The sequence below is a fragment of the Coregonus lavaretus genome, assembly GCF_964263955.1.
Source record: "Coregonus lavaretus genome assembly, chromosome: 38".
Lineage (NCBI taxonomy): Eukaryota > Metazoa > Chordata > Actinopteri > Salmoniformes > Salmonidae > Coregonus > Coregonus lavaretus.
This window is the reverse complement of record NC_140025.1, coordinates 16,181,016-16,193,944: the sequence shown is the minus strand read 5'-3', so window position 1 is coordinate 16,193,944 and position 12,929 is coordinate 16,181,016. Positions and strand designations below refer to the sequence as shown.

General features: G+C 41.0%; 1 protein-coding gene across 2 annotated transcripts in view; it reads left to right on the top strand.

Moving 5' to 3' along the window:
• The first annotated feature begins 5,942 nt into the window (after window positions 1-5,942).
• LOC311111971 (amyloid-beta A4 protein-like) overlaps window positions 5,943-12,929 on the top strand; it is a 40,927-nt gene continuing 33,940 nt past the window's right edge. For both annotated transcript variants that reach the window (XM_084154916.1, XM_084154915.1), the window contains exon 1: window positions 5,943-6,122. In XM_084154916.1, the coding sequence (XP_084011042.1) occupies window positions 6,063-6,122 (60 nt within the window). In that variant the 5' untranslated portion in view covers window positions 5,943-6,062. The remainder of the gene's footprint in view (window positions 6,123-12,929) is intronic.

The window sequence follows — 12,929 nt, the reverse complement described above, 5'->3', positions numbered from 1 at the left end:
CCTGATTAAAATGGTGTCTGACTTGAAAAAATCAAAAATATACACATTGTGAGATATTTGGCGAAATAGACCAGCATGCCTCTCGATAGGAAAGCAATGGGAGGAGCTCAGAGTTCCAAGGGCTAGCGTTTGATGACAACGGAGTACACTGCCCAGCCTTACATAATTACAAAGAGGAAACTTTCATTATTAAAATGGTGTCCGACTTCAGAAAATCGAAATATACGTACATATTGTGAGATATTTGGCAAAATAGACAGACATGTCCGTGTAGAATGTTCCCATGGGGAAACATTGGGGCAGCCTCAGAATTCCAACAGTAATGTGTAATTTTTGACATTTTGAATGCTTGCTTTTGATGACAACTGAGTATGCTGCCCAGCCTTACATCATTACAAAGAGGAGAATATCCTGTTTAAAATGGTGTAGAACTTCAAACCATCAAAAGACATTCATTTTGAGATATTTGGCGAAATAGAGAGACATTTCCCCCAAAACAATGGCAATCTGAAAGTTCCAAGAGCAGTGTTTTATTTAACCAGCTTACCATTTATCTACTACCATTTGCCTTTTTTGCGTTTAACATTTTGTGGTTTGAACTACAGTAGGCCTCTATGTGAAAGCGTGGCAAGAACTTATGAACTTTTCATTATTCACAGATCTACTCCTCTGATGAGATGGCAGGAAGGCAGACAGGTAGAGTCCTCTGATTGCAGGGAGGCAGGCAGGGAGCACACTCCTGAAAACGAACTGCTCAGCAAAGCAAAGGCTCTTTTGAGAGCTACCAGATTAATATTTAAAAAATTCTCATTTTCAGTGTCTGTGTCCAGTGTCTGTGTTTATATGTTAAGGGGTGTTACTTTGGCAGATAATGTCACCCATCTAAATATATATAAAAATATATATAATTAACTAAATGTATTGTGTTTTTGGTTTATGTCAGTTTCATTGTTTAATGTTATGCTATAAATTGTTATTTTATGGTTGTAAGTGATAAAATGAACTAGAAAATGTTATATTTTGCAATTCTGAGTAATTACTACTTTAGTAAGGATATACACTTATTCCGTACTACTGCAATTGCTAAATAATTCCAATAGATGACAGCATAGAGACCACAAATGACATTTCAGAAGATTAGTTTTCTACTATTACTAAAATAGTTTCTAAAAGTGTCCCAGGCTACCCTACCCTAGAATTAGGGTTGTGGCTAGGGTTACTATTTGTTCAGGGATAGGATTAAGGCTAAAATAGGTTATACTATACAAAGGGCTAGGGTTATGGTTAAGGCTAAAAATCTAATCAAATATAATTTTTCACATGTGCCAAATACAACAGGTTTCACCTTACCATGAAATGCTTACTTACAAACCCTTAACCAACAATGCAGTTCAAGAAATAGAGTTCAGAAAATATTTACTAAATAAACTAAAGTAAAAAATAAAATAACAATAACGAGGCTATATAAAGGTGGTACCGGTACCAAGTCAATGTGCGGGGTACAGGTTAGTCAAGGTAATTTGTACATGTAGTGACTATGCATAGATAATAAACAGCGAGTAGCAGCAGTGTAAAAAAAAAGGCTGGGTGGGGGGGTGTCAATGTAAATAGTCTGGGTGGCCATTTGATTAATTGTTCAGCAGTCTTATGGCTTGGGGGTAGAAGCTGTTAAGGAGCCTTTTGGACCTAGGTTTGGCGCTCCGATACCGTTTGTCATGCAGTAGCAGAGAGAACAGTCTATGACTTGGGTGACTGGAGTCTTTGACCATTTTTTGGGCCTTCCTCTGACACCGCCTAGTATACACAGCACCAGTCAAAAGTTTGGACACACCTACTCATTCAAGGGTTTTTCTTTATTTTGATTATTTTCTACATTATAGAATAATAGTGAAGACATCAAAACTATGAAATAACACATATGGAATCACGTAGTGTTAAACAAATCAAAATATATTTTATATTTGAGATTCTTCAAATAGCCACCCTTTGCCTTGATGACAGCTTTGCACACTCTTGGCATTCTCTCCACACTGATCTCGACAAACCATTTCTGTATGGACCTCGCTTTGTGCACGGCGGCTTTTTATGCTGAAACAGGAAATGACCTTCCCCATACTGTTGCCACAAAGTTGGAAGGACAGAATCGTCTGGAATGTCATTGTATGCTGTAGCATTAAGATTTCCCTTCACTGGAACTATGGAGCCTGAACCCTGAACCCAGATTTGTCCGTGAAACTGCCAGGTGGTGAAGCGTGATTCATCACTCCAGAGAACATGTTTCCAATGCTCCAGAGTCCAATGGTGGCGAGCTTTACATCACTCCAGCTGACGCTTGGCATTGCACATGGTGATCTTAGGCTTGTGTGCGGCTGCTCGGTCATAGAAACCCATTTCATGAAGCTCCCGACTAACAGTTATTGTGCTGACGTTGCTTCCAGAGCAGTTTGGAACTCGGTAGTGAGTGTTGTAACTGATGACAGACGATTTTTACTCGCTACGTGCTTCAGCACTCTGCGGTCCCGTTCGGTGAGCTTGTGTGGCCTACCACTTCGTGGCTGAGCCGTTGTTGCTCCTAGATATTTCCACTTCACAATAACAGCACTTACAGTTGACCGGGGCAGCTCTAGCAGGGCAGAAATTTGACAAACTGATTTGTTGGAAAGGTGGCATCCTATGACGGTGCCACGTTGAAAGTCACTGAGCTCTTCAGTGAGGCCATTTTACTGCCAATGTTTGTCTATGGACATTGCATGGCTATGTGCTCGATTTGATACACCTGTCAGCAATGGGTGTGGCTGAAATAGTCGAATCCACTAATTTGAAGGCGTGTCCACATACTTTTGTATATATATAGTGTATATATATAAAATATATATTTAAAAAACTATTCCAAAAAAAACAAAAAAACAAAAAAATAATATATATATATATATTTTTTTTTTTGAATAGTTTTTTTTCTCTGTAATACTACTAGCCACTTAACAATTTTATGAAGTTGGTTTTAGCTAGCCCAGATAGGTTCCCAATCTCCCAACTTCATAACTAGCTACCAAGAAGCCATTTCAGGCTATCAATTAAGTTAGAGTAGCTAGCTTGTCTAACTATTTTAGCTGCCATGCCTGCTGGCAAGGTTGGTAAACTTGAGAAAAGCAAACCTTCAGAAAGTATTCACACCCCTTGACTTTTTCCACATTTTAATGTACTGCAGTGGGCTAAATCAGTGTTGCACAGAGTGACTTTTGGTATTCTTAAACAAATCTACTTTGAAACAAAAGTATACACCTCACACACATGGTTATGGGCTTAAAAAAAGAAGACACCTGTACAATGTCAGATATAGAGTTGAAATATATTCAATTTTGAGTTTGCATCCCAATATTACACTTTATATACATCACAGAAGACTGAAATATAACAAAACTGTTTAACATAGAAACACTGGATTTTCATCAGGTTTTTAAAAATAATCTTTATTAATGATGAAATTATGAACAATATTAATAACATTCCACCTATGAGGCCGAAGAGGGCTCTTTTGGTCATTGACTGCAGGAAAGGGCTACTGTGTTACAGCCTGAATTTAAAATTGATTAAATGTAGATTTCTTTGTCATAGGCCTACACACAATACCAAATGTCAAAGTGGAATTATGTTTTTTCGACATTTTTACACATTAATTATAAATGAAATGTCTTGAGTCAATAAGTATTCAACCCCTTTGTTATGGCAAGTTTAAATACGTTCAGGAGTAAAGATTTGCTTAACAAGTCACATAATACGTTGCATGGACTCATTATGTGTGCAATAATAGTGTTTAAAAAGATTTTTGAATGACTACCTCATCTCTGTACCCCACACATACAATTATCTGTAAGATCCCTCAGTCGAGCAGTGAATTTCAAACACAGATTCAACCACAAAGACCAGGGAGGTTTTCCAATGCCTCACAAAGAAGGGCACCTATTGGTAGATGAGTAAAAAAATTAAAGCAGACATTGAATATCCCTTTGCGCATGGTGAAGTTATTAATTACACTTCGGATGGTGTATCAATACACCCAGTCACTACAAAGATACAAGTGTCCTTCTTAACTCAGTTTCCGGATAGGAAGGAAACTGCTCAGGGCTTTGACCATGAAGCCAATTGTGACTTTAAAACAGTTACAGAGTTGAATGGCTGTGATAGGAGAAAACTGAGAATGATCAAAACATTGTAGTTACTCCACAATACTAACCTAATTGACAGAGCGAAAAGAAGGAAGCCTGTACAGAATACAAATATTCCAAAACATGCATCATGCTTGCAACAAGGCACTAAAGTACTACTGCAAAAAATGTGGCAAAGCAATTCACTTTTTGTCCTGAATAGTGTTCAACTCAAATCAAATGTTTTTTGTCACATGCGCTGAATACAACAGGTGTAGACATTACCGTGAAATGCTTACTTACAAGCCCATAACCAACAATGTAGTTTTAAGAAAAATAAGAGATAGGAAAATATTGACTAAATAACCTAAAGTAAATACATTTTAAAAGATTTTAAAAAGTAACAAATCCAATACAACACTACACCATATTACTGAGTACCACTTTCCATATTTTCAAGCATAGTGGTTGTGCATCATGTTATGGGTATGCTTGTAATAAAAAATAAACGGAATGGAGCTAAGCACAGGCAAAATCCTAGAGGAAAAACTTGGTTCAATCTGCTTTCCACCAGATACTCTGAGATTAATTCATCTTTCAGCAGGACAATAACCTAAAACACAAGGCCAAATCTACCAAGAAGACAGTGAATGTTCCTGCATGGCCGAGTTACAGTTTTGACTTAAATCTACTTGAAAATCTAATGCAAGACCTGAAAATTGTTGTCTAGCAATGATCAACAACCAATTTGAAGAATTTTGAAAATAATAATGGGAAAATTTTGCACTATCCAGGTATGGAAAGCTCTTAGAGACTTACCCAGAAAGACTCAAAGCTGTAATCACTGCCAAAGGTGCTTCTACAAAGTATTGACCCAGGGGTGTGAATACTTATGTAAATTCGATATTTCTTTATTTAATTTTCAATACATTTGCAAACATGTTTTTACTTTGTCATTGTATGTAGATGGGTGAGAAAGAAAAAATACATTTAATCCATTTTTATTTCAGGCTGTAACACAACAAAATGTGGAATTATTCAAGGGGTATGAATGCTTTCTGAAGGCACTGTAAATGTACGGAATATGACTCACATTCCTTTCAATCTTTTACCCAGCTTTTTGCAGCGATACAGATAGCATATTTTGTTTCTTTAAAAAAAGAAACAATAGTCAGGAGGATACAGACAGCTCAAGAAGTATGCTTTGATATGCAGAAAAAAAATAGAATACAATTAAGCACAATTATTATGGCTCTAATAATAATAATTATTATTATCTCCCGAGTGGCGCAGTGGTCTAAGGCACTGCATTGCAGTGCTAGCTGTGCCACTAGAGATCCTGGTTTGAATCCAGGCTCTGTTGTAGCCGGCCGTGACCGGGAGACCCATGTGGCGGCGCACAAGTCGTCCAGGGTAGGGGAGGGAATGGCCGGCAGGGATGTAGCTCAGTTGGTAGAGCATGGCGTTTGCAACGCCAGGGTTGTGGGTTCGTTTCCCACAGGGGGCCAGTATGAAAAAAATATATAATGTATGCACTCATGTCTGCTAAATGACTAAAAATTTAAATGTATATTGCTGGAAAAAGCTGTTTCAGGTGTTTGAAAAAGCTAAATTCTCCAATTTATGGACAGGGCCTAGCCCCCCTCCGGACCACCCCCCAGCCATTCTCACTTACTTTGTGCCCCCTCAGATTTCTGGGGTGCATGATGCCCCTGCACACACACACACACACCCCTAGAATTCCGTCCTCTCGTTGTCCGGTCAGGTGACCTGGCGCTCGAGCAGCTGTGCAGCCTCGGTATCATTCTCCATTAAACAAACACAGTCAGCGGCACAGCCACCGAGACAAGCTCTGAATACATACCGACGGAAAACAGAATAAACCATACATAGGACGCGTTGTGACAATAATACGGCATGGGGGACCATTTGGCTTTGTTGCTGTTGGTTGTTGTGACCGTGGCGCTAGCAGTTGAGGTAAGAAACCGGGTGAAAGAAAGACGGGAGTCGGGAAAAGACTGAGCTCCATGCCTATTCTTCTTCTCTTCCGCTGCTATTGCGGGAGGGAGCAGTCGGGTGATTCCAAACCATGGGGGCTAATTACGCATGAATAGAACAAAATGAAACCAGACAGTCAGCAAGGCTGTGAACATATTCCACGTCTGAATACATGTTGGACAGCTTTTATCGAATTTAGTCGGACTCGAAATTATAAAGTAGAATAGCCAGTGTTTAGATCCCTTGTTCTTTTTGCTCAGTGCTGTTATAAACTACTCTATTTATGTCATTGCTTGAATTTAAATCTAGTCTTAGCCTATACGTTTTATTTTTCATAATTCAAGATGAGAAATCATTACATTTATTGTGCACAGAAAGGAAGACATGATGAAGCGTTCCAATCTATAGGCTACGGCTGAAATTCCGGTGTAGCCTATGTAAACGAGCGTGATTTGTTTCTGTGCGTAATTGCACTTCAACACAGCCTAGTCTAAACAGGTTTCTGTAGTGGCAATATTGATTGTTGTATCCGGAGATTATTGGTAATATGATCACCATTTTGTAGCCACTTGTGTATTATTTTCTTTCATGGCTCGATGGTATATTTGAGGTGGTGGGCGTGTTCGGAAAATAAACATCTATAGTGGGTTATTATTTCCCTTAGATTGAGCTTTCTGTAGCCTAAAGACAGGCTACTCCCTAAAAAACGAGTAGACCTATGACCATTAATTCTTCACATTGCTTCCTTGGATAAGGGTAAAATCGCGTATGTTTTCCCTCCGTCAACTTGTTTCACGTAAACTAGAGAATAAAGATAATGTAGTGAGACAGAAGTAAGATGGCGGCGGTGCACTGCAGCATTCCATGAACACAGAGGCTCGGAACGCAGGGAAACTGTTCTTGCGCGAACCATTAGGTTAACATTTCAACCGATAGGCTGTCTACCTGTTCCCCCTTATCACAACGTATGTAACCGTTTCAAGAAAATACCCTTCTAAAATGTCTGTTTAATCCATGAGAGTTGTCTGGAATTGGCCCTGGTGTGGGGATGTTGCACATAATCACTGATCATCCATCTCTCAGGCGCTATGCCATGTCGGTGTGAATGTGGCCTTGTAAAGAGAGCGACAACAATTGTTCTCTTACCACGTTCTTAGTATTACAGTGTAACACAAACGTTACACTGCAATTGCGGCTCAGTTGCTACATTTGGTATGCCTGTGTGTGGGAATTTTAAGACATTATTCCAGGCAGTAGCGGATACATTTGATATGGGTGAGACTTGTAACAGCTCGATGCGGGTCTGTGGGCTAGCTAGCTAGCTAGGCTACCGACACAATATACATTACTCTTCACACACCGCTGTTACATTGTCGGCCTCAAGTTCAAGATTTGAATGTCACTCAGGTTTTACTATGCCTTTTCACCGCCAGACACCTTACATAGCTAGTTGTTATATGTATTACCCCTAATGTTTCTGACTAAATATATCAATTGTTCTTAATCTTAATTCAATATAGCCAAAGGGTGTTGGTAATATTTCAACACAGATTACGATTATTTCAATCAATTAAATGCCAAATAGGGTATGAAGTTGATGTTCAAACCTCCCAATACAGAAGTTCATAGTTAGTTGGTATTTCCTATATTGTGGGTTGTCGATAATTGACAATTAATGTCTTAATTTTTGGGGGGGAAGAAAGCTGACATGTAGGTTATAATGCTTTATTACTTGGTATATACATGTATAAGCCACAAATGTAACAGTCTAAGGATATAGAGGGCAGGGCTCTCTTGTTGATCCGGCCTCTATACAGACTGGAGTGTACGGGCGTGGGAGCTGAATTCCAGCCTTTGTGTGTTTCCCATCCTTGAAAAATTGGTCGAAGAGCAACCCAGGCAGTCTGTCTATGCACTGCAGTCATTCAAGCCCAAGGCAACACAGCCTCACCACATTAGCGTACATTATGCCCATTGTCCCCCTTTGGCATCCACTGCTCATGTTGCAGCTTTGTCCAACCATCCATTTAAAACGCCAGTTTCCAAAAGCACTTTAAAGGGACAATTAGCTCTATGTTACAGTCTCTACAATCCCTACCCTTGTAATGGTTTGTTGTTGTGTGCCAATCATTGTCTCTGTTTTGGGATGTTTCTCATGCCATGCCAACCATCCTCCATTTTAAGCCCCTTTTTCTGCCTGCCAGACAGAAATTCCTGTCCCTTTATGGCATTGTCATGTTACGTTTGTCGTGTTGTCATGGGGCTGTTGTGTTCTCCCCACGTTGGGATGTTCCTCCCCTTTCAGGATTTGTTGTCTTTTGGACCCCCTTTCTCTCCCATGTAGCCACACTGGACATCCTCACCTTTAAGTAATGTGTTTGTCTGAAAAGTTAATGTCGCCTATCCCTTTAATGGCATGGCAGGCTTTCAAGGGAGCTCATCTCAGTGAAAACACGCAGTCATGGTGGTGTAAGGCGGCTTTGTGCGCTGTAACCTGGCCTTTCAGATAGCATCCATGGCTGGTTATCGCTGTTTTGCTAGCCCTGGGCCGTGTTCAGTTGGCATGAAATGGAGTGAAACAGGGAGTGACTACCTGAACTTATCCAATAAGAGACAGTTTTTTTTTTTCTGTTGCAAAACATTTTGCGATGGTGTGCCCTAATGAACACGACCCCAGAGAGCTTCACAGAGCAAAGATATCATGGTATAATCTGATATGAAATGTGCAGCAGCGTCTGGTACAGACCACATTCAGAGGCTCTCACAACATCAGGATGGGCTCCATTGAGAAGCGATTCAAGCCCCACTCCTCACAATCCCCTCATCTACACAGATCAGTGGTTCTGTGCAGGTGCTGCTCCATTGTAATGCTCCCCAATGAAACCTGGATGAGCGTTAACAGGGACCCCACCTCCAACCAGAAGAGAATGGATGTGTTCCAGGTCGTCTTTTTGCAGTCACGCTGCACATCTCAAAAGACTACTCTATCATACTAAAGTATTTTCTGAATCGTTAAACACTAATCCAGGCGTTGTGAGTTCTGATCATCTGCGATAATGATGACCTGGAATGCGCCCTATAGCCCTGCTGCTATGGCAACCCCACCGCTGCCCTGTACAGGCCAGTGCATCATGTCTTACTTGTCAGTGTCATGGCCGCGGCGTGACTGAAGTGGCCCGGGGCGAGTCATGTGTGACCTATACGTCCCCACACACAAACCTGGAAAGTGATAATCCGACTGAGCGTCCAAGCGCAGTCAAAGAGCCTGATGGAAACTAATCAAGCTGTGATGGTCGTTCATGATGATTTCAGGTTATAGGGGGTTGACTCACTGTGGCTTATAGTTTTATAGAATTAATCCCAAATGGCAACCTATTCCTTATGTCACCTTTCCAATAGTGCTCTGGTCAAAAGTAGCGCGCTACATAGGGAGTACAGTGCCATTTGGGACGCAGACATAGTCCACCGTTAACATACAGCTGCAGAAAGTAAGAGCAAGATGGAGAGAGAAAAGAGGGAGGGCAGTAAGGTCAATGTGATGTACATCGACGTATGGGACAGTGATCGGTGTGACCCGGCAGGTAGCTTAGTGGGTAAGGGCGGCAGGTAGCTTAGTGGGTAAGAGCGTTGTGCCAGTAACCGAAAGGTCGCTGGTTCTAATCCCCGAGCCGACTAGGTGAAAAATCTGTCGATGTGCCCTTGAGCAAGGCACTTAACCCTAATTGCTCCTGTAAGTCGCTCTGGATAAGAGCGTCTGCTAAATGACCAAAAATAATAAAATAAATAAAATAAACCCGTTGATTGAGCGCACGTGGATATATTAATTAATAGTAAAGTCTGATGGCAACGTGCTCCTGACACACACTCAGACAGTTACACACGCATGCTCGCTCGCTCGACACCAACGCCAATACACAAACACAGCAGCATGTGTCTTAGGAATTATGCTACACCCTAGTCCCTCTGACTACAAAATGGCCACTCCTCCTTCAGTCAGCCTCCTTTATTCTTGATTGACTTGTCCTACTTGACCAAATGTCTCCCAAAGCAATCAAATAAATAGTCTAAAACATGTATTTTCAGGCTACACACCTAGACACTCCTGTAGATCTGATTATTTCTGAAAGAATTTGGTAGGTATTGGTAATAGCTTACTTTTACCTTCATTTTGCTATGGTGTAAATATTGGCATATTAATTCCACCGATCTAACCATCCAATCCTCTCAGATCGACAGGAGTGGATAGGGAGTAGGGGGCTAGGGGTTGATTTGGAATTGAGCAATTATTCCTCCCCTCATCAATTATCCCTCCTTCTCCCATGTTGTTGGGTCTCTTCGAAATGATTGAGCTACGCTCCCTGCCCACCTCCTCTCCTCCCTCCTTATCCCCCTCTTCCCTCCTTCTCCTGTGTTTTGGTGGCGGAGGTGCCCTCCCCCGTCTCCTAGCACCCACGCTATAATTAGAGCGCCGCCTCCCAGAGATATTCCTGTCTCTGCTCTCTCATGCTTTCTTCCTTTCATTCCTCCCTTCTTTAAAAAAAACAAATTCACTGACTTTTTCTTCAGAAGCAACAGGCCTAAGTCCCTCGTTCAATATCCGCTCTTGCTCCCATTCCTCCCTTTCATTCCCTCCTTATTTCTCTTCTTTCTTTTTACTGCCTTTTTCTCTAAGACAGGCAAACGCTTCCCTCACTCAAACCTTGACAGTGTCCCTCTGTATATTGGCCTTATGTATATTTATTGCTACATGTACTGTTAAGGGAGTTATTATGTGTATCGCTTTACAATGGTTTCAATCAACTATGACCTGACATTTGCAGAATCGAATCAGTGCTGGTCTAAGTGTTGATTTGGGCTTCGATTTAATCCGGTTGCTCAAAATTGCGTTGTTGATTATAGTCTGCTGTTGTTTTGAAATAAATATCTCTAAAAGGTCCTCTTTGTTTCTTGGCTGTGCCCTGCTATTCCCAGTTCCTGTTTCCTTGTCCCCACCATTACCTTGGGTGGGTTTCCTGTATTTGTGTGACGCAGGAGGACGTATAGTCCACTGTGTGTGTGTGTGTACGTGTGTGTGACAGTATACAGTAATGGAACATACAGTGGCTTGCAAAAGTATTCACCCCCTTGGCATTTTGCCTATTTTGTTGCCTTACAACCTGGAATAAAAATTTATTTTTTTGGAGGGTTTGTATAATTTAATTTACACAACATGCCTACCACTTTGAAGATGCAAAATATTTTTTTGTGTGAAACAAACAAGAAATGAGACCAAAAAACTGAACTTGAGCGTGCAAAACTATTCACCCCCCCCCAAAGTCAAGACTTTGTAGAGTCACCTTTTGCAGCAATTACAGCTGCAAGTCTCTTGGGGTATGTCTCTATAAGCTTGGCACATCTAGCACTGGGATTTTTGCCCATTCTTCAAGGCAAAACTGCTCCAGCTCCTTCAAGTTGGGTGGGTTCCGCTGGTGTAGAGCAATATTTAAGTCATACCACAGATTCTCAATTCGATTGAGGTCTGGGCTTTGACTAGGCCATTCCAAGACATTTAAATGTTTCCCCTTAAACCACTCAAGTGTTGCTTTAGCAGTATGCTTAGGGTCATTGTCCTGCTGGAAGGTGAACCTCCGTCCCAGTCTCAAATCTCTGGAAGACTGAAACAGGTTTTCCTCAAGAATTTCCCTGTATTTAGCGCCATTCATCATTCCTTCAATTCTGACCAGTTTCCCAGTCCCCGCCGATGGAAAAACATCCCCACAGCATGATGCTGCCACCACCATACTTCACTGTGGGGATGCTGTTCTCGGGGTGATGAGAGGTGTTGGGTTTGCGCCAGACATAGCGTTTTCCTTGATGGCCAAAAAGCTCAATTTTAGTCTCATCTGACCAGAGTACCTTCTTCCATATGTTTGGGGAGTCCCCACATGACTTTTGGCAAACACCAAACATGTTTGCTTATTTTTTTCTTTAAGCAATGGCTTTTTTCTGGTCACTCTTCCGTAAAGCCCAGCTCTGTGGAGTGTACGGCTTAAAGTGGTCCTATGGACAGATACTCCAATGTCCGCTGTGGAGCTATGCAGCTCCTTTAGGTTTATCTTTGGTCTCTTTGTTGCCTCTCTGATTAATGCCCTCCTTGCCTGGTCCGTGAGTTTTGGTGGGCGGCCCTCTCTTGGCAGGTTTGTTGTGGTGCCATATTCTTTCCATTTTATAATAATGGATTTAATGGTGCTCCGTGGGATATTCTAAGTTTCAGATATTATTTTATAACCCAACCCTGATCTGAACTTCTCCACAACTTTGTCCCTGACCTGTTTGGAGAGCTCCTTCGTCTTCATGGTGCCAGTTGCTTGGTGGTGCCCCTTGCTTAGTGGTGTTGCAGACTCTGGGACCTTTCAGAACAGGTGTGTGTGTGTATGTATGTATATATATATATATATATATATATATACTGAGATCATGTGACAGATCATGTGACACTTAGATTGAACACAGGTGAACTTTATTTAACTAATTATCTGACTTCTGAAGGTAATTGGTTGCACCAGATCTTATTTAGGGGCTTCATAGCAAAAGGTGTAAATACATATGCATGCACCACTTTTCCGTTATTTATTGTATATATATTCTTTGAAACAAGTAATTTTTTTCATTCCACTTAACCAATTTGGACTATTTTGTGTATGTCCATTACATGAAATCCAAATAAAAATCCATTTAAAATACAGGTTGAAATGCAACAAAATAGGAAAAACGCCAAGGGGGATGAATAAGGCACTGTACGTACAT